Genomic DNA, 21197 nt, shown 5'->3' with positions numbered 1-21197 from the left:
GCCTCCTACATTTTTACACTTAGTAGGGAGCTTCCAAAATGAAGCAAACAATTTAATTTCTATTCAGGAGAAAATTTCACATTTCCTTTCTTAGGAAGGAAACTGCGGGCTGCTGGAAGTGAAGAGCACTCAATCCTCTGAAATATTTCTTACTCACTTGGAGCCGAAAATTTATGATAATTAGACAAGAGGTTAAAAATATGGATTTTGCACTCTTGAGACTTATTTTTTCTCCAACAAAATCTGTTTGACTAGGGTGCCAGATAGGTACCATACAAGCCTTCATAATCATGTTGCCCAAACTATATTTTCAGATATCTGAGTGAGTCTGAGAAAAAAAGAGAACGAGCAAAAGAGTTAGAGTCTAGGAGACATTGCCAAGTAAAATAAGGTGGAAAGTTTCTGAACTACAAATTAACCAAAAAGGATAGAAGTAAATACACCTCTTTCTTCTTCATTCTTGTAACTTTCATATAGTTTTATTATCTCTTAATCCAATAGTTGGTTTCAAATCCCATTGGTATTGGTTCGCATGCGCATGACGCTTCTGCGCATGCACAGAAGCGTCCAGGCAGGTGGGCGAAGCCTCCCACCGCTGCCGCTACCGGTTCGCCTGATACGGGGCAAACTGGTAGCAACCCACCACTATCTTAATCTGCTAACTGCAGAGTAAAGCTGTAATTTAGACATTTTTGTTTTCTAGTTCAAAGGGATAAGAGAGAAACAGGTTTATGTGAAGCATGAGATTACTGATATATCACTACGTTGGAATATGATATATACCACAATGTTCACGTTGCTCTCACAGCTATAGAAACACAGAAATATTAATATATATGAGTATGTGAAGAAGCTCTCTGGGAACAGTTCGACTTGACAAATGATCAAGAATTAAGCCGATCTCAGCCTGGTCCTTTTCTTTCAATTTTAGATGGGGAATAAAACAAGTTAATAAGCATTGATATGATTATCATCAATTATCAAAACATTTAGGCAAATGTACTAATAATTTCAATAAACATAACTGAAATATTCAGTTCCAAATTAGACTGTTCCAAATATTCTGTTCCAAAATAGACTGTAGCCACAAACACTTTCAGAAATAACATTAAAATTTCTGAAGCTTTTTTCGGACAGAATGGCAAGTGTCATACCCAAGGGAGATTACATCTGGTTTCTGGAGATTTTTTAAAATGAAATTTTTAAAAAAAGTTTAAAGGCCCATTTTAAAATTTAAATAACACGTCTCATTACTTTCAGTTAGATCATTATTATTTTTCTGGTTTGGGGCCAGTTTATTCTCTCAATACAGGTAATCTATGACTAATAATTGAGTCCAGAGTTTTTTGCGATAGTGAGTCAAATCATCACATAATCGGACTTTGATTTTTTTTATGACAGTTGTTTAGGGAGTTATTGCAGTTGTTAAACAGTTCACATGGTTGTAAATCCAAATCCAGCTTATTCAATAGTCACAAAATATGATGGCATGACCACAGAATATTGCAACTGGTTATAAATACAAACAAGTTGCCAAGTGCTAAAAATATGATCACATGAGCATGGGGATGGTATGGCAGTCATAACTTTGAGGACAGGACATAAGTAACTTTTTTCAATTCTGTTGTAACTTTGAATGGTAAACCTGTATTTCTAATACAGTGTATCTGTCAAAACTTCTGTCTTGTTAATTTAGAAATTAGAAATTTAATTTAGAAATTGTGTAGTTCCATCTATCTTGTCATTGTGACCTATAGAAGGGTCAGAGGCGTTAGGAGCATAATTTATGCCATGTATTCTTCATAAGGTAATCATAATTTTCAATGTATAATTGATATTATTTCGTATGGTTATTGAGTTACTATTATTCCTATGATTAAGGAAGAGGTTGAGACAAGGCGTTAGTTTCTTAACATTTAATGTCTTACTACATATACACAAGAGGTCTACAGACATTGGCCAAAATTGCATGTTAATTGACCCCAACTGTCACACACTACAATAACTTGTAATTGTAATAGTGTTTATTAGTACACATAAGCACAAGCAATCAAAGCATTCAGTGTATTTGTGTGTGTGTGTTCCTGTGTGTGTAAGTTTGTATGTGTATGTTATTATACAATAAATTCTAATTATTTTCACTGGGGGAAAATCAATAAACCGATTTAAAATACAAGCTAAAGAGTAAAATGTGAAGTCAAATGTCAAAAAAGTCAGGCACAGATCCAGAGAGATTGTAGTGGAGGTATAGAAATATACCATCTTGGAGATAGAAAGTCACTGTGAAGCCAGATCTGCTAGTTCAAAAGATCTGGCCATGAAATGAAGGGGTCAGAATGGATCACCAGAACACTTAAAACACTGGAGTCCTTTCTTATTTCAGCCCTCACTGTTGTAACAGGCTTTCACAGTGTTACTCCTGAGAAATTCCATGGCCTTTTTGTGCGTTCCACATGAGCTGATACGGTATGTACCACGTGTCCATGGTATGCTGAAGCCACTCATAAAACAAGTCCAAATAGCAATAGCATTTAGACTTATATACTGCTTCACAGTGCTTCACAGCTCTCTCTAAGTGGTTTGCAGAGTCAGCACATTGATCCCAACAATCTGGGTCCTCATTTTACTGACCTAGAAGGATGGAAGGCTGAGCCAACATTGAGCCACTCAGAATCGAACCCCTGAAGTGAGCAGTTAGTTAGCCTTCAGTACTGCATTCTAACCACTGTGCCACTGCAGATCTATGATTTACCCAAATGTTTACCATATTTTTTGGAGTATGAGACACTCCGGAGTATAAGACATACATTAGTTCTGGGGGAGGAAAATAAGAAAAAAAAATCTGCCTGTGCCTACCAGCATCCATCAGTATTCACCTGGCTAGCATCCTTAGCAAACAGTCTGGTCAGCTTCAGCACATTAGCCTGATTCAGCACAAGCAGCTGATTGGCTGGTGGATCAGCCTCCCGGAATACCCCCAATCAGCTGTTCCCAGAGGTGAACTTTAGCAACAGGTTCGCTGGTTGTGAGCGAGCGAGCACTCAATGGGCAGATGTACCTCGTTGGGGCAGATACGCAGCTTCAAAAATGGAGCTAATCATCGCAGGGTGCTCCAGTGAGTACAGCAGGGGAAGCGTGTAACTAGTCTGACAAGGCAGCAGCTGTTCCAGATTGCTATTTTGGCCTCTGTGTTTTGCTTTTTCACCCTCCAAAAGCTCCGTTTGACAGGCTGCCTTCACAAAGAGAAACTCCTTTGCAAATGGAGCTTTTGAAGGCTGTTTGAGAAGCTCTTCATTTGAGAGGCTGTGTTTGCAGCCTCCAAAAGCTCCATTTGAGAGGACCCGCGGAGGCCAAAGGGTGGGGGCTGGCGGGTGGGCAGGGCTACATTTGGTATATAAGATGCACCTAAATTTTCATCCTCTTTTGGGGGTGGGGTAAGTACATCTTATACTCTGAAAGATACAGTATGTTTATACCAGCAGCCGAGTATCATGTGCTCCTGGTCTTTCTGACAGTTTTGGTGTCACACACAAGATTGGTGTGCACAAGGTTTGCCATTGCTGTTTATTGTTCTCATGGACACATCACACAAGACTTGCATCACAGTTCCCCCTGGGTTTTGCTTTATGCCAATAAGATCCTTTTCTCAGCTACCATTTGGAAAGTACTTGATATTGAGGCACAGTTCAATTTGAGCTTCAATATCAAGAAGACTGAGTATCTAGACTAGCCCAAGCACTTTCACCATTCAGGCAGTAGATGTGAGGGTGAATGCAATCTGGCTGTGCGGGAAGGAGATAACTCGAGTGTGCTCTATGATAGGCCTATGCAATTCACCTAAAATCAAAATTTTACAAAATGATTTGCCCAGTAGCACTATATGCCACTGAATGGCCAACCACTAAAAGTCTATATATGTCATTAGATATGTATGTTGTGTTTCCCTTGTTGACCACATGTTGTGTGTCTGGCAGCAGATGGGTGTTGTATTATTTTCAAAGCAGGAAATATGCTTACGGTGGTATGGTTGTTCGCTATTATCAGCATCCTACACAGTTCACATCAATGGCAAATGCCCATGAGGAAAAGCAAAAGTGGCTGTGCACAATTAATACAGGCACGAAAATCATCCAATTGGGCCCATTTGCTGAATTTGATTGTGTGAAATAGCATCTGTTGACCGGAAAAGCAGACCCTGCACTGTGAGAAAATACTAGGATAGTAGTCCTCAGAGGTGGTATTCAGCAGGTTTCGGACCAGTTCGGGCTAATGGGTAGCGGAAATTTTGAGTACTTTGGAGAACCGGCAAATACCACCTCTGGCTGACCTCTACCTTACCCGTTCGCGGGGTCACCCCACCCTGCCCTATATATCTTGCCTTCGCCACAGAGCCCAGCTAATCGACGCGCCTCATCCACTCTGCTCACCAAAGGTAAACATGCCACCCGCTTGCCCTTGGCCTTGGATTGGGACGCAGGGACGTGCCATTCCCTGGCTCCCACCTTGCCCCGGGCCCCCACCCACATGCTGCCACCCCCCCTCTGGCCTCAAAACTAAGGCCCCCCGGCCCGAAGCAATTTATTCTGTCATGCTAGGCCAAAGGGCTGCAGGGGGGTGGGCAGCATGGGTGCAGGAGGGTCAAAGTGGTTTGGGAATGGACCGGACGGTTCTTCATACCTGTAAGAAGTCCCGTCTGGAAAGCACTGCAGCGGAGATCTTGCAGCCGCTTCTTCCATCCCTTGCCAAGCCAAGCATTGCTCACAGAGATGCTCCATGTGCTCTCCGGGTTGGCAGCTGCTTCTCTCCGCTGCTGCTCTTGCTGGGAGAGCGTCTTCTGCAATTTAGCAGCTGTGAGCCGCCACTTTCCTCCAAGTCCCATGATAGCAGCAGCTCACAGCTGCTAAATTGCAGAAGACGCTCTCCCAGCAGTGCGGAGAGAAGCAGCTGCTGCCCCAGAGAGCAGAGTTGGAGGGGAGGAGGCCCTGAAAGGCTGCACGGTTGAGCCTTGCCGCATGGCAGAAGCTGCATTTGTGCGGAAGCCATGCGCATGTGTAGAAGCTGTGCGCACTCATGCAGAAGCTATGTGCATGCATGTGCAGAAGCTGCACATGCATGTGCGCGCACGCTCACATTTTCAGGGAACCGGTGGTAGAATTATTTGAATTAAAAACTGCTGAACAAAACCAAATTGTAATATATAAATATAAGATTATTGGGTTTCTCTCAGGAAGGATGGAATACATGTGGATATAGAGCTATTGTCACTTTTCAAAACTGAGCATATTGAGATAACAGAAGGAAAAATTAATGTGTAATTATGCATGTGCTGATATACACTCTAAAACAAATACGTTTGTAAGCACATGTGAGAGAACAAGCAAAGGGGAAATTATGGTGAGATCAGTTTTTCTTAGTTAATTTTTTTCAATATACTACAGGACCAAGGTGAACCCATATTTGTGTGAATCTCATAATTAGATCATGTTACCAAACTATGTTGTTGGTTCTGGATAAAAATGACCAGTACAATCTAAACACAGACTACCAATAAAGCAAAAGCTGTTGAAATCGTCTTGACTGCTCAAAACAGCTTCTATCATCTAAATACAAAAATAATTTTATTGTTTCATTTTTTTTTTTGCTATTTCACATCCTGAACACAGTGCAGAGTACAAGATAATAAGCTATGTTGGCACATAATATTCTGATGTTTCTGATCTAAATATTTGTGTTGTCGTTGTCAAAGCAGCAGTTAATTTGTTGGCTTTTAAATTTTAGTTTTTCATCTACCGATTTTTGAAAATTATGTTCTGCTTTGTTTATGTAAATTTCTTTCTTGTTGAGGGACAGTATATGAATGTTCTAAATTTTAAAAAGCTAGTGAAGGTTAAGAAAACGCAGATCTCTTACATGTTTTCATTGGTAAGATTTTGGTTTTTAAAGATTGCTTGGTATAAGCATAACATTTTTTTCATTTTCAGTTGAACTTGCATTGTTGTACCACCATTTCTTTAATTCTGTCTGCTAATTAAAATATGACACACCTAATGAATTTATGCACATAATCCTGCTGCTACCTGTTTCTTGTCATCTGTTCTTTTAATGTGATTCACATGCAGAAAAAGCTTTAGTAAGAGTGATCACTTAAGTATTTTTTTAATTCATGCAGTTTTCAATTTTAACTCCCCTGTGGAATGTAGAAGAATCAGCATTACCATACACAAAAGGTCCCATGCTATTTTTTTTAAAAAATGTTAATTTTTAGGAGTTCAGATTGTACAGGTATGCTTTCTGGATTGGGATGAATTTTTTAGGTTAAGAATGGTACCAGAAAAAAGAACTTTAATCCCCCATTTGGAAATCGTACATGTGTGCTACAAAGAATACTGAGTCCTTTTTTTTTTTGTTTCTTATGTTTCAACAGGGCAGAGTTTAGGGTATGGATTTGTTAACTATATTGATCCAAAGGATGCAGAGAAAGCCATTAACACTTTAAATGGACTCAGACTCCAGACCAAAACCATAAAGGTAAGAGAATACAAAGAGTGTCTTGCTAAATTATGGAAGAGTGTAGTTAAGACAGCTCCTGGCTATCTCATCAAAGTTGCATTCTCCATCATTCAAAGGATGCAAACATCTCTTACTTTGAAACAAGGGAAAAGTGTACAGCAGATTTTTTATTATTATTCTTTTCAAAACTCAGCTGTTTTCTCCTTTAAAAAAAGAAAGGAAAAGCAAAATCTTTTAAAATGACTATCAAAGAATTCAGGGCAGGTTGTCAAAGCATTAAAGAATAATCTATAAATTAACCTCAGGAGATAAAACATAAGAAGGATATTGATAAGATGGCCATCATACGGAGTTTTGTTGCTTGTGCCAATTAGTCCTGATTAATAATAGCATCCTGTTGTCTCTCTGTCTGTCTGTCTATCTATTTATCTATCTCTACCTGAGAATAATTGGCAATCAACTACTAATTTTAATTGATTAATTTCATATAGTACACTGATCGTGCTCAAATACTCTTTAGAATGGGATTTCTTTTCCAGAAAGAAAGAAAAAAATCTTAGCATTATCTCATGCCATTAGCTTCTCTGTACTGTGGATCTATATGGGAAAAGCAGTAGTTCCTTACTATAATGTCCTTCTGGTTTAAGAGATATATCCATGATGCAAGTTGATTCATTAGAAACTTGTATATCTGTGCTGTGCAGTAAAATGTAATCAGTTTTATATGTGCAGACATATAGTACAGTAGTATAATAGTGTGCCAAAATCAGTGTGTTTCACTATTAACACTGAGCTGGAATCTTCCTAGTCTGCTTCCAAATAAAAGGTAGAAATTGCAGAATTCACCTAGCTTGAAAGCTTACCAGCAAAATATAACCCACCAAAATAAAGATGTGCATCTTAATGTGTAATTTGAAGATTAAAGTAATGGTTTTAGAGCTGCATTCATTTTGTATGGTTGTTTTTCTTTAATGCTTGGTTATTATTTCCCTGAATTTAGAATACGTTCTGTTTTTATTTTCAGAAAGTTGATATTGACAGAATTCAAGAATTTTAGAATATATTGACAAAGAAATGGAGTGTATACTAATACACATGTTGAAATTCATAGATTCTGGTAGAATAAATTTTAGGCCTGTTAATGATCACTGAGATCAAAATTATATACTTCTGACATGGTCTGCTTTGGGTATGGATTGGTTAACTAAATTGATCTTTGAAATGCAATACAAAAACAGAAGCAACTCTTTCTAAAGTCTAAAGTTGTATTTAGGTCAAGTATTTGTATAGTTAAGTTTTGTGGCTATAAGTATTTTAAATGAATTATAAACGAGAAACTTTGGTCTAGTGGTACCAGGCTAAAAACCAGAGAGACTGAGAGTTCTAATTCTGCATTAGGATGAAAGTCAGCTGAATGACCTTGGACCAGTCACTCTCTCTAAGCCCACACAGCGGGTGACAAGTCAGTTGATCAATTCTTGTCATAACCAATGGATCAAAACTCTGTTGATCTGGAAAAAAAGCAGACCCTGCCTTTGCAGGAAAAAGCTAGGAATGAAAAACTATATACGTAGATTCAGAAAAATTAATAGTACTTTTTAAGTCTCAGTTCTAAAATGCATTTGAAAGTAGCATTGACAGATAGATATATTAGGCTAGTCTAATATACTTTGATGAGTAGTATATTAAAGATTCAGTATTTTAACATTTCATCCAGTTTGGTCATATGTGTCAGCGCTAGGCTTTTATATATTTCTGTTAAACCAGATATGTGTAAATCTATTAGGTTTATGTTCTTGCTTGCTAGTCTTCTCTTTTCTTAAATTTATAAGATTTTTTTAAAAAACTTGTTTTTAACCAGAAACAAAGATAAATCCTGATTATTTGTTTGTGGTCAGGTTTAAAATTAAATTGCAATGAAATATTCTGAATTTATATTCTGATTTCCAGTCTTAAATTAATCTGCAGTTTTCACATTAACTTAGGTATCTTAATATCCATTGGTGAAATAACAGGCCGTCTGCCTTAATATTCAGTCTTAAGTGGGCTACCATCACCTTGAAATATAACCATTTAAAAATAATTCCATGTGTGACTTAAACTTGCTAATTTGGTATTATACTTGTTATTACTGATACTTTGCTTTACACTTATTAATGCCTTAAAATACTCCTCTAACAATGCATCAAATATACAATCTTTGGTTCTTTAAAAGAACAGGATCTCTTCACAAAAATATTATTAGATAGAAAGCTAAGCTTTAACTTCTTAAAACACTAGTTATTCGTCCAACAATAGATTGCTGTGGATTTGATTATTTTATAAATAAACTATGCACTCAGTAGTTATCCTTCATGATTTTATATATTGATAAAAGTTAATAGTGTTTTATTTTTATGAGTGAAACATTCTTTAACTGCTAAAGTTCTATGTAGATTAACAATTTAAAAACTGCGACGAATAGGACTTAATGCCTGCTTATTTACAGTCTTTTCCAATAATGGTGGATTTAAATTAAATATGTGTTTTAAAAGGATACTGACTAATCTGTTCATAACAGTTTCATTTAAATTTATGGTTAGATGAGTAAAGCTTAACTGTGGAGAGTTCATGGTTAATGCTCAATATAACTATAAATCTTAGGTGATTTATAGTTATATATTCAGTTCTTCTTCAATAATTAATCATTTTGGCTAAGATCCAAATCACTATTTTGGTAAGCAGAAGAAATTACTCCATTCTTTGAAGGGACTGTAATCGATTTGTGATTTTTTTTTCCTCCAGTCTTTTGCATCATGTTGCTTCAGAGAGTCCCAAAGACTTCCACAGTAGCTTTTCAGAAAACTGCAAAAAGAAAAGGCAATAGTCAGGATATAAGTTCTTTTCATTTGAATTATCATCCTTAGTCCTATCACATTGTCACACAAAAGCAAGTACATATAAAAAGTGCTTGAGTTGCTCTTTATTTTTTCAATATTTAGAAATTAATGATAATTAAGAAGCTGATGTTCAAGAAATAAAATTGGGAAAACTAATAAGTGTGTTTTTAGCCATTTAAAATGTGGGCATTTTAATTCTAGCATGTTGCATAAGCTAAGGACGTAATACAGGTAGTCCTCAATTTATGACACAATTGAGCCCAAAATTTTTGTTGTTAAGTGAGACATTATTTAAGTGAGTTTTGCCCCATGTTACGAACTTTCTTGTTGCACTTGTTAAGCGAATCACTACAGTTGATAAGTTAGTAACCTGGTTGTTGAGTGAAACTGGCTGCCTCACTGACTTTGCTTGTCGGAAGGATGCAAAGGTGATCACATGACTCTGGGACACTGCAACAGTCATAAGTATGAACCAGTTGCCAAGCATATGAATTTTGATCACATGATCATGGGGATGCTACAAAGGTTGAATTTGTGAAAAACGGTCATAAGTCATATTTTTCAGTGCCGTTGTAACCTTGAACGGTCTCTAAAGTAACTGTTGTAAGTTGAGGACTACCTGTAGTGTTTTCTCTAGCAAATTCTTTCGGGAATTGCCTCATACTTCACTTATTGAGTTGCATAATCATTTTTTTGCTTTCATTTTTTGTTGCTCCTTCATCATATCTCCTTTCACTTGCATCTTACTGAACTACTTAACATTCAAATTATTTGAAAAATGATTATATGACATCTGCATAAAAATACCTCTGAAACACGCTACATTATTATCATTTTTAATGTTATGTTTTCTTCGCCTTTTTGTTCCTTAAAAATATCTATTCAAAGGTATAATTTAGCAATGGACCCTATTCTGTATATTAGATAAGGAAAACAGAATTAGGATTAGGTCTTAAAGTTGTGCCTAAAATATCACACTCTATTTCTCCTTGTCAGATCTGGTGCTAAGAAAATCCTGAATTCTTCTCTGGAGATAAGTAATGGACTATATGCAGGTTAACAAGTTCCTGGAAAAATGTGATATACTTTGATGAGTAGATAAAATAATCTGAGATTGGATACAGTCTATTCTAGATGGGTTTATGCTCTTTCTGTATATCAGATTCATCGATCAGAACAGGAGTGAGAATGCAGAATCCAACATCCTCTTGGAGTGTCAAGGGTTGCTGTTGCTAGGAGCATCTTTGCTCAGCTTCAACTGATGAATAGTTTGCACTCTTTCCTGGAGAAAAAAACTCTAGTCAGTATTTCTTTTCTTAATAATCTTTCTCCCATTTAAATTTCTGTAATGCACTATATAGACTCTTTTCAAGGAATCATTATAATATAGCAATGAAGGTGTTGAGCTGGGACTGGGGGGAAATGTGCAAGTCAGTATAGAGTTCACCTATATGGTTTGGATCACTTACTATTTCTGAGTGGGCTTTATGCAGAGCACAACAATGAACGCCAACTTTCAGACTTTCTCCAACTAATCTGGACAAGAAATAATAAATTCAAAGCACTTTCAGAGCTCTGACTCGTAACATTTATTAGAAAAAAGATAAAAGTCACAGTGTAAGAATTTAAGTAAATACAAATAATATTCACCATCACTCATTCAGCGACTGTTCAAAGTTAACAACAGCAGTGAACAAGGAAACTTGAGGAATCCTGAGTATGAAGTGTTTCTTAAAAAGGGAAACAGACACTTTGGTTTTCAACAGGCTGTTAAACCTTGCCTTTAAAAGATTGTAAATGTATTTGCCAAGCTTTTATTATTCCAAGTTTCAAAATTATTTTAGCCTTAATTTGTATGAGGGGGGAGCCACACTTGACCAAAATGCTATTCAGTAATATTTACATGAATAAAAAAATGTATGAATGGAAGAAGTGATAATAAAGTTATTTGTTTTCCTTTATAGTCTACTATTCTTGATGCTTCCATTTATCTAAATTGAATAATTTCTTTTTAAATTTTTTAAAAGAATTCTGCTATTTGTCTTATATAACTTTATTATAAAAGGTAATATCAAACAAGGATGGTGGCCACAAAACTGAATTAAATTTTCTGAAGAGGCAAACATTGAGCTGTGCAGGAGTAAAAAGTTCCCTTTTGCATCATCAAACACATTTCGTGATTTGCCCCACCACGGACAACAATTGCACAGAATATAAATAAATCATTTATTTAGTATTCAGAACAATTTTCCTCACAAATCTAATTGTCCAGAATTTTATACTAGCCTTTTCCAACCCAGAAGTCATGCAGAAATTCTCCAGGCAACATGATAATGCAGAAAATTCTGGGGAAATCCAAAATATTAAGAATTCATTTTGTATTTATGATAAATTAAAAATAATATGCCCTTACCAATCCTCTCCATTATACATATGACACAACAGCTTTCATATTTGAAGCTTCAAGATTAGGGAATCTTATTTTCCTCATTTTCAAAAGTCTGTCCCTTCCACAGAGCTAGGCCATTGGGAATGCAACAAGAAGAAAGAATTATTAAGTTTACCATGTACCTCAATATCTAACCAATTGTTTAAAGATTATCTACGTATTGTTTCTAACTGATATTAAAGATTTACAAGTATAAATCAGAACATAATCATTAACAAAATGCCAACATTTCAATAAACATCTGAAATGTTGGTGTCTTTTGGAAAGTCTATTCAAAATGTAACATTTGTTGTGAATGGCATTTTAAATATAAGTATGAAAACCGTAATACAGAAACCATCCACAATTGTTCAATTTAAATTCCTGTAAAATACAATGTAAAGAAATGAATAATAAAAAATGTGATGTTCCTTGATATCGTCATTCATATAGTATAATCTTATATTTCATGTTACTGATATTCAGTTTGATATGCCATTTTTTTAATTTCTCCGATTATATCTTTCAGTTATTATTCCAGGACTCTCCAAACTGTAAACAATTGACTTTGTTAATTATGCTTTAAAATTACAGACATATTAAATTGGAATTACAATTGCTTCTGTTTCTAGTACTTTTTTCATGATCTATTAAAATTGTTAATAAACGAGAGGGGTCCAAATTGAAATTTCAGTCATTTGGTACAGAAAGTTGATGTACCTTAAAACATCATTATAAATAGATCATATACCATATTTTTCGGACTATAAGACGCACCAGAGTATAAGACTCACCAAGATTTTGAAGAGGTAAACAAGAAAAAGAAAGTTTTTGCCCTCCCCAGCCCCCAGGAGCACTCTGCAGGCCTCCCAAACCCTCTGCGCATCCTGTTTTTGTGAAAAACGGACCTGTTTTTCATGAAAATGGGGTGTGCAGAGGTTTTGGGAGGCCTGCAGAGTGTTCCTGGGGGCTGGGGAAGGCAAAAAAAAACCCTTTTGTGAAAAACGAGCCTGTTTTTGGCCTTCCAAACCCCCAATGCATTATGTTTTTGCCCTCCCCAGCCCCCAGGAGCACTCTGCAGGTCTCCCAAACCTTCTGCGCATCCCATTTTTGCAGAAAACAGGATGCGCAGGGCGGAATTTCGGGAGGCCAAAAATGGCTGTATTTGGTATATAAGACGCACCAACATTTCCACCCTCTTTTGGAGGGGAGTACATCTTATACTCCGAAAAGTATGGTAAATTAAAATGGAGCTCTAGCTTAGTTAATTATAATGTGGATAGAGACACTTTCATAGAATAAAAGATCTTGAAAAATGCCTGTGTAGCAGAAGTTAGGCAACTCAATGTGTCTCTTCAGATATAAGTTTTCTATAACAGAAATTTAGGTTATAGTCCTATCTTTGAATAATGATACACAATCAATATGTTACAGTATGAATCCATGATCTTGTGAGAGTCTCTCCTAAAAAAATAGTCTCAATTATTGATGTAATTTCAGTAATTTCTATGTAAAACTTCCATTCTGCTCTATAATACCATGCTTTTGGCTCAGCCAAGACTATCTCATTGTTTGATGAAAACATTTTAAGTTATTTTGCTATTAAACCTTCACTGTGGTTTTGCTGTATTTAAAAGATGTGTACATTGTTTTTCCCCTCTAATCATGTTCTGTGTTAGGGTTCATATGATTAAATATTATAAAAATAATAAAATTTCATTTTGCTTTTGAAATAGTACATTTGCAAAATATTTTCTTAAATTAATTATAAATATATTCTCATTTAAGAATAGTTAACGTTTAATCTTGAACTTCAGTTATAAAATCAGAACAGAAGTCTACTTGCAAGATTGTTAATGATTTAAAACATGACCATTTGATAAGGTAGAAGTTATGGGTTTCTGTATATTTTCCTCTTGTAAAAACAGATGAGAAAGCCTTCCTTGTCATTTTCTACCAAATCCTTTTATAGTGGATACATGTCAATCCTAGTTACTAAGAAATTCATGCTCTGCACTAGCTAATTAGAAGTGAAAACAAATTATATAATAGGCAGAGAGATTTACTTTTTCAGGAGTCCTAGCCCTAAGAATCACTAATAACTATGAGTACTTTATTAAATATTAACATTTTTTTTTAGAAAAAAAGATAGTCCTTAGCTTTGCATACTTGTTCACAATATCTTAGTCACCACCCATCTGGATTGTGTATGTTCTCCATGTTCTCCCTTCCAGATCTAGCCAGGTCCCTTCCACTAAATATTGTTGGAGCCTCTTTATGAGTTGGGATTGCTGGTTGTGGCCTAATGGTTTGTCTGTTAAATTCTTAGGTTTTTTTTTTCTTAACTCAATGTCATTTTGATGTGAAAGTGTGGACATATAATTAAGTCCAATCACCACTACTCTAATCCCATCAGGGAACATCTTTTTAAAACAACTAAATAAAACCAGAAAAGACATGCACACTAAATTAAATCTAGATAGGTAAACATGGAGTCTCATATATACCCATGTAAAAAAAAATCATAAAGGTTCTCCCCAGTTTATTAATGAATTCTGTTCCCAGTCTGTTCTTAAGACAAATTTGTATGTAAACTGGATTAGTATTATTAAGTAATACTGTATAAATAGTATTTTATAATAAACTTGAACCATTTTGTATTTAACTTAAATTTTGCTCAGTTCATAACCATGGGTCATCCATAAACTGCATGTTCTTAACCTAGCGCAATGATGGCTAACCTTTTTGCCATCGCATGCCAGGAGAGGGGGGACAGGGGAGGGTTGCGCGCGCACATGCCCACGCGCATGCGTGCGCAATCCCCTCGCCCTCCCCCCCAGCTCCTGGCACATGATGGCCTGGTAGGCCCGTTTTTCTTTCTTACCTGGTTCCAGATCCTCTCTGTGTATCTGGGAAGGGCGAAAACAGCCTTTCCCACTCCCTTGGAGGCCCTACGGAGGCTGAAAGGGCCCATTTCCCAACTCTCAGTGGGACAGGAAGTGACGTTTTTTGCTGTCCCCAGCCTCCAGAACCTCTCTAGGAGTCTCTAGGAGCCTCTCTAGGAGTCTCTGGAGGCTGGGGACAGGAAAAACGTCACTTCCTGTCCCACCGGGAGCCGGGAAATGGGCTCTTTCAGCCTCCGTAGGGCCTCCAAGGGAGTGGAAAAGGCTGTTTTCGCCCTTCCCAGATACACAGAGAGGATCTGGAGCCAGGTAAGAAAGAAAAACGGCCCTTCCCCACCCTGCCCCCAGGCCCTCCAGAGGCAGGAAACAGCCTGTTTCCCTACTTCTGGTGGGCCCAGAAGGCCCGAAAATCAGCTGGCCAGCGCGCGCATGCGCCCCAGAGCTAAGCTGGCGTGCCCACTAATATGGCTCCGCGTGCCACCTGTGGCACGCGTGCCATAGGTTCGCCATCACGGACCTAGGGCCTACCGATACTTTGCCTGGTTCTCTTTCTCCTAAAAATAGTTTTAAAAATAAACTTTACAGATTATTTTTATAATTAAATTATAATCATTATAATAAAGATTAAATAATAAATATAGATTATTATATCAGCTGATCTTTACACTTTTTAAAGCTTCTAAGCCTTGGAACAGACTACACTCCCTGGACATGGGTGGGATGCTAGCCTTTTATTCTTAAAGGTCTCTTCATTTGCTGTGATAAAGCTCAAAAGTCTGTCAGTTTCTTCATAGCAGAGGTCTAAATAGATTGATACTACGTTACACTAATACCTAACTAATTGTGCTACCAATTAATTCAGAGGACATTGGAGGTCATTCTAGAAGGTACAGCACTTAAATGTGTTTCCTTTTGACCCCATAGATTAATTAGAATGCAAATTGGTTGCTTATTTTTGTCTAAAAGTATCAAGTCCTGCGCAACCTAAGGAAACAAAAAACTTCAGATTTCTGGAACAACCTTTATTGCTGGTAGACCTTGAAAACCTACCGTACCAAAATTATTTTCCTGCATAACTTATATTTAGCGTAATTAATGTAGACTTATTCCTCCACACCCTTCCCCCCCACCTCAAGCATCATTTAATTGCCTTGCTGCTCCCTATATTCCCAAGGTCTGTTAAGCATTTTATCACATAAAGTCATTTGCAGAGAAATATAGAAACAGGTCTGTCTGAAATCCTTTCTTTTCAAATCATGTTGGGATGAGTAAATTGTAAATGTATGGTAATCCGCATTAATAAGGTTTGGATCAATGTGGATCAACATGGATCAACAAGTAAGAATTTTCTGTCTACCAGGGTCAGAGTTGAAATAATGTTATCATGAGCTTTACTGGTCTATACCTCTGAATAGTTTCTATCTTTACTCCATGTGCTTCAGGGTGACTTGAGTGTGAACAACTTCGAAAGTGAAAATCACTTGTCATAGACTTTAATAAACGCTTGTTATTGTAACATGTTCTCCTTATTCATAATGCAGACTGGAATTTTATTTTTTTTTAAAACATTACTTGTTTCAAAGATATGAAAACATGGCATCAAATTACTTGCAGTGTAAATCTAAAAATTGCTTATCTTTTTAATAAAGTGTGGAGGTAAATGAGTCATTTTCTATCATTTTCTGGGTTGACTCAGTATCTATTTTTAGAAGTGAAGAAAATATATCAATTTAACAATTCTGTTTTGGAGAGAAGGGTGTTGCTTGTTATATTTGTGATTAAAAACTCTCCTCCCATATTGCTATATAAGTGTAATACAATAAGGTACCTCAATAGGAAAACACTTTATTATATATAAAATATTGTATTAAGATGCTTATTATTAGATGAACAGAAAGCTATTTGGGTTGTATATCTCAAAAGTATAGTATGCCTAATGATTGCTAGAAGTAGAGGGTATAGTGTTTTAGAATAAAGCTTTTTTAAATTGGTTAAAATTAAATACAAATATATTCAGAAATTGCATCCTAGGCCTTTTCCATTATACAAAATCATATATTTTAACATTTTCAATTATGAAAATAAATTTTATTTCCCTTTCTGTATATCAATAAAAATACATGGACGAATGCATACATAAGCGTAGATACATTAGGCTTGTACAGGCTATTCAGAGGTACAGGAACTTACCTTCAGTTGCAGTTCCAGTTTAAAGTGCCTTACATGTACAGGTTAGGGTTAATAGCAATTTGGACTGGAATTGCCATCTCTAAGCAGTGAGATAAAACATGAAATTACATGACCATGTCACTTAGCAACAGCAATTCTGGCATTCCCAGTTCCTGTCATTAAGCAAGAATGTCTCGTGGTCACCATTTGCATTCTCCTGACAGCTTCTTCATTGAGTTTGCTTTTCAGAAACCAGCAAAGAAGTTGTAGATGGTGACCTTGAGACACTACGATGCCATAATCACAAAGTGGGTGCTGAGTTCCTAGATTGCAATTATATGAGTACAGGGAACACTGTGAACTCCAAAGACCTGTCATTAGTATCACTTGTTCAACACCATCACAAGTTTGAATGGGCGCTGAATGAGTGGTCGTTAAGCAGAGACCACCTGTATGCTCAGAACATCAAAAAAGAGCCTTAACACCTCAGTGTCCTGAGTAATAGGTTCCGAATGATACTTCACTCTTTGAACAACCCATTTGAATGATTTGCCCAGTCCATATGCAGGCATGTCCACTTACACTTACATAAGGATGGATTTTAAACCTTTCTGTTTTGTGTAAGACTGATTAAACGTAATTATAAATGGTGCAGTAGAATGATATAGTTTCTTTTGTGTATTGTTTTATGGGTTTTTTTTCCCCATAAGGAAACAACAGCCAATCACCAGCCATCAGCACCCCAATCAGCCAATAAGAAGGCACCACATAAACATGATTCACAGAACAGCCCAAATCACATATTCCAGTAGAGAAATTTCTTGAAGATGGGCTCTAGCATGAGTTCAAAAGTTTGGAAGAGTAAATCTCTGGTCCCAGAGACTAAATTCAATTTTGCAGTTATTGCTGTATATAAAGTTGCCAGATAGAGCATGCCATTTCAATACAAATATATATGGGAAAACATTTATCTGCAAAAAAATCAACTCTAAAAAGCACTAATTCTGAATTAGGTATATACCTGTACTATACAGATTATGCTGTATATGGTAAATCTTTTAAGTATCCCAAGTACACAGAAGTAGATTACAAAGTTATACATTTCCATCGATATAGAAAAGTAAATCTACTCAGCTTCAGTTACTTTATTTTGGCCATTAGAGGTCTTTGTGTTGGCATCTAAATTATTTCCATTTTTTTTGTCCTTAGAAAGTTTTGCTTCTCAACTTATTGTAGAAGAGCCTATAGAACAATGTAAAGTTAATTTAAAGAAATTGTGAAAATACAGTTTGAAAATAGACTTTAACTATTGTCATTTAAAGCTTTTCTCCAAAAATATAATATTTCATTTAACTGAATATTGTTTAACTCCTAGGTTTCCTATGCCCGTCCAAGTTCAGCATCAATCAGAGATGCAAATTTGTATGTCAGCGGCCTTCCAAAAACGATGACCCAGAAAGAGCTAGAGCAGCTTTTCTCGCAATATGGGCGCATCATCACCTCACGAATTCTGGTTGATCAAGTAACAGGTTGAAAAAGATTTTTGTTTAAAAATGTCTAAATTTCAATTTGTTCCTTTCACATTTTTATTTAACTTCTGGAAGAGATTATTTATACTGAAGTTAATAATCAAGTGTATAATTTAATTTTGTTCTATGTTCTATTTCTCAAACTATATAAAAGTTGCATATATTTCAATTTTATTGATAAAAGGAGACCACATGTCCACGTTAGTCCCAGTATACCATTTGGAATTTAGTCTGTGATCTGAACGCTATTACAAATGTATCATCAAATTTTGGACACCCACTGAAATGAAGTTTGCCCTCCAGGGAAAGGCAGGAATGAATAAAGAATTAAACTTTAAAAAGATATGGCAATGTCTGGTATTCTGTCCTTATATAGTGAAAGCAGACACCTCTGTTTTTAAACTTTGCATATATTACAGTATGCATAAACATTATACTATCTATCTTTCAAAATCAACTTACCTAGTCAATCGTATTATTTCTAGTAGGTGAGCACTTGGAACTTTTAACAGAATAACAGAGTTAGAAAGAACCTTAGAGGTTTTCTAGTTTTCTTTTCCTTCACTTATTTAAATCTTCCTTTCTTATTCCAGGTGTTTCTCGTGGTGTGGGATTTATCCGTTTTGATAAGAGAATAGAGGCAGAAGAAGCCATAAAGGGACTTAATGGCCAAAAGCCAAGTGGTGCTACAGAACCGATTACTGTGAAGTTTGCTAATAACCCCAGTCAAAAAACAAGCCAAGCCCTCCTTTCCCAGCTGTACCAGTCCCCCAACAGACGCTACCCTGGACCTCTCCACCATCAGGCTCAGAGATTCAGGTAATTTTCTCTTTGCATTGCTCTCCTGTTTGATTTATTATTGTTAAAGCTGAACAATTTATTTCGTAAAAAAAAGACTCCTATGGAAATTGATGGTTTTTCAACTGTAGCCAGAATGTAACATTCAGCCAAATGTTGCAAAGCAATTATAAGATCCTTTACAGAAAATTTAAAGAAAAAAATCCCTTTCCACAAGAATGTGATTATCAGAGACTCAGAAGCAAGCACTAAATTTTTCCCCTTAAAAAGAAAATGTTAATATAAATACATATACTTTCCTAATTAATAGTTTAGTCTTAAAAAGAAACGGGAAAATCTTTATTAGTGTTATTAAAGTTGGATAGAAACAGTCCGTTCCTATATATTATTTATTCCTTAGCAGCCTTTTCAACAATAGAACTTGCTTTTTCAGATAACTGTAACAATAGCATCAGTATAGACTCCACTGGTACCAAGACCAGTTGAATACAGTTTAAGTGAGCTAGAATTGACTATGATACTTGTATCTTAATTATACTGCTAATCTGAGGACAGATCCTGGGATTAAGGGTTCCACATATGTTGGTTGCCAGTTTGCTTCCAGGTTCAAAGTTCAGTTTTAACTTTAAAGTCTTTCATAGCATGGGACCAATTTATCTGGAGGCCTGCCTCTCCCCAATTACAATTGCTTGTCCAATCATATCTGGCAAAAGAAGCATGTTGCAGGTCCCACCTTTTAGGGAATGTCACTTGATTGGCCTGAAGAAGCATTACTTCTCTGCCAGGATGTGTGACTCTCCTCCAAACTGATGTGAGCTCCATCCCTGCTTATTTCCGGAAGTCTCTCAAGATCTAGCTTTGTCACCAGTGAACTGGTGAGATTTCAGATGGCTCCTTCTTGCTTTTATTAATGTTTTAGTAAACAATATGGGTGGTTTTTTTGACATGTTTTATTGTTGTACACCACCCAGAGTTGTTTCTTGTGAAATAGTGACTATACAAATTTGGTGTATAAATAAATAAATGTGACCTAATTAATATGTAAATAGGGAAAATCTTCATTAGTATTATTTATTGATCACGATAAACATTTTCATTTTCCTTTAACATTGAACTAGTATGCTCTGTCAGATCTGTCAATCTGCTCTGACAGATATTTAAAAGAAGCTTGTCCCCAACCAACCCCAACCCCAAACACACACACACCCGGCAGTCTTCCATTTACAATCACAATTGGAACCAGAATTTTGTTTGTTAAGCTATGCAGTCATTAAACAAGTATTCACGTGACCAAACCCAATTTTACAACCACTTTACCTCGATTATCAGAAACCAGCTGAGAAGATTGCAGATTGGAATCACGTGACCACAAGATATGATGCAACAGTAGTAACTTTGAAGACAGGTCATAAGTCACTTTTTCCAAGGCCATTGTAATTTTGAACCATCAATAAACAAATAGTTTTAACTGTAATATATACATATATTACAGGTCTGCCTGTAATATATACATAGTGTGCAGGTATAACCTGGAATCTTAAAAGAGATAAAGGCAGCATGTTTCCTTATTCTTCTGGCATAATCGTATTCAGCTGTTGAATAGCAATAACAAAAATAGCTGAACAAATGATAGTTGTTAAATTTCATATTAATAGTGTATGAAAACAAAACCACAACAAAACTCTTCTGTACAAAATCTAATGTTGAGATTGTGGAATGCTACTTTTCTTCATTACTAGCACATCTAAAAATGGCATTAACTGATTGTAGTTTATAGCTGCTGATTGATTAGACCCACTGGATAATGTTGAAATTCCTTCTTTGAAAATGGAGCATTATTAATAAAAGTTCCATTGAGCAATCTTGCCATCTGTGAGACATTAACCCAGGGACCCTCCTTCTCTTTTCAGGCTGGACAATTTGCTTAATATGGCCTATGGCGTAAAGAGGTAATTAGAATTCCAGATTGCCAGATGTCCAT

At 36.2% G+C, this 21197-nt stretch overlaps 1 protein-coding gene across 3 annotated transcripts in view; it reads left to right on the top strand.

Moving 5' to 3' along the window:
• ELAVL4 (ELAV like RNA binding protein 4) overlaps positions 1-21197 on the top strand; it is a 98998-nt gene that overhangs the window by 73079 nt on the left and 4722 nt on the right. For 2 of the 3 annotated variants that reach the window (XM_070939552.1, XM_070939553.1), the window contains 4 exons: positions 6425-6528; positions 18265-18418; positions 19012-19237; positions 21127-21165. In XM_070939552.1, the coding sequence (XP_070795653.1) occupies positions 6425-6528; positions 18265-18418; positions 19012-19237; positions 21127-21165 (523 nt within the window). The remainder of the gene's footprint in view (positions 1-6424; positions 6529-18264; positions 18419-19011; positions 19238-21126; positions 21166-21197) is intronic. The other variant, XM_070939554.1, reaches the window with a different exon arrangement.

Source organism: Pituophis catenifer, unplaced genomic scaffold (assembly GCF_029215685.1).
Source record: "Pituophis catenifer annectens isolate HBS135680 unplaced genomic scaffold, rPitCat1.0.hap2 SCAF_3, whole genome shotgun sequence".
Lineage (NCBI taxonomy): Eukaryota > Metazoa > Chordata > Lepidosauria > Squamata > Colubridae > Pituophis > Pituophis catenifer.
This window is presented reverse-complemented; position numbering and strand designations above follow the sequence as displayed.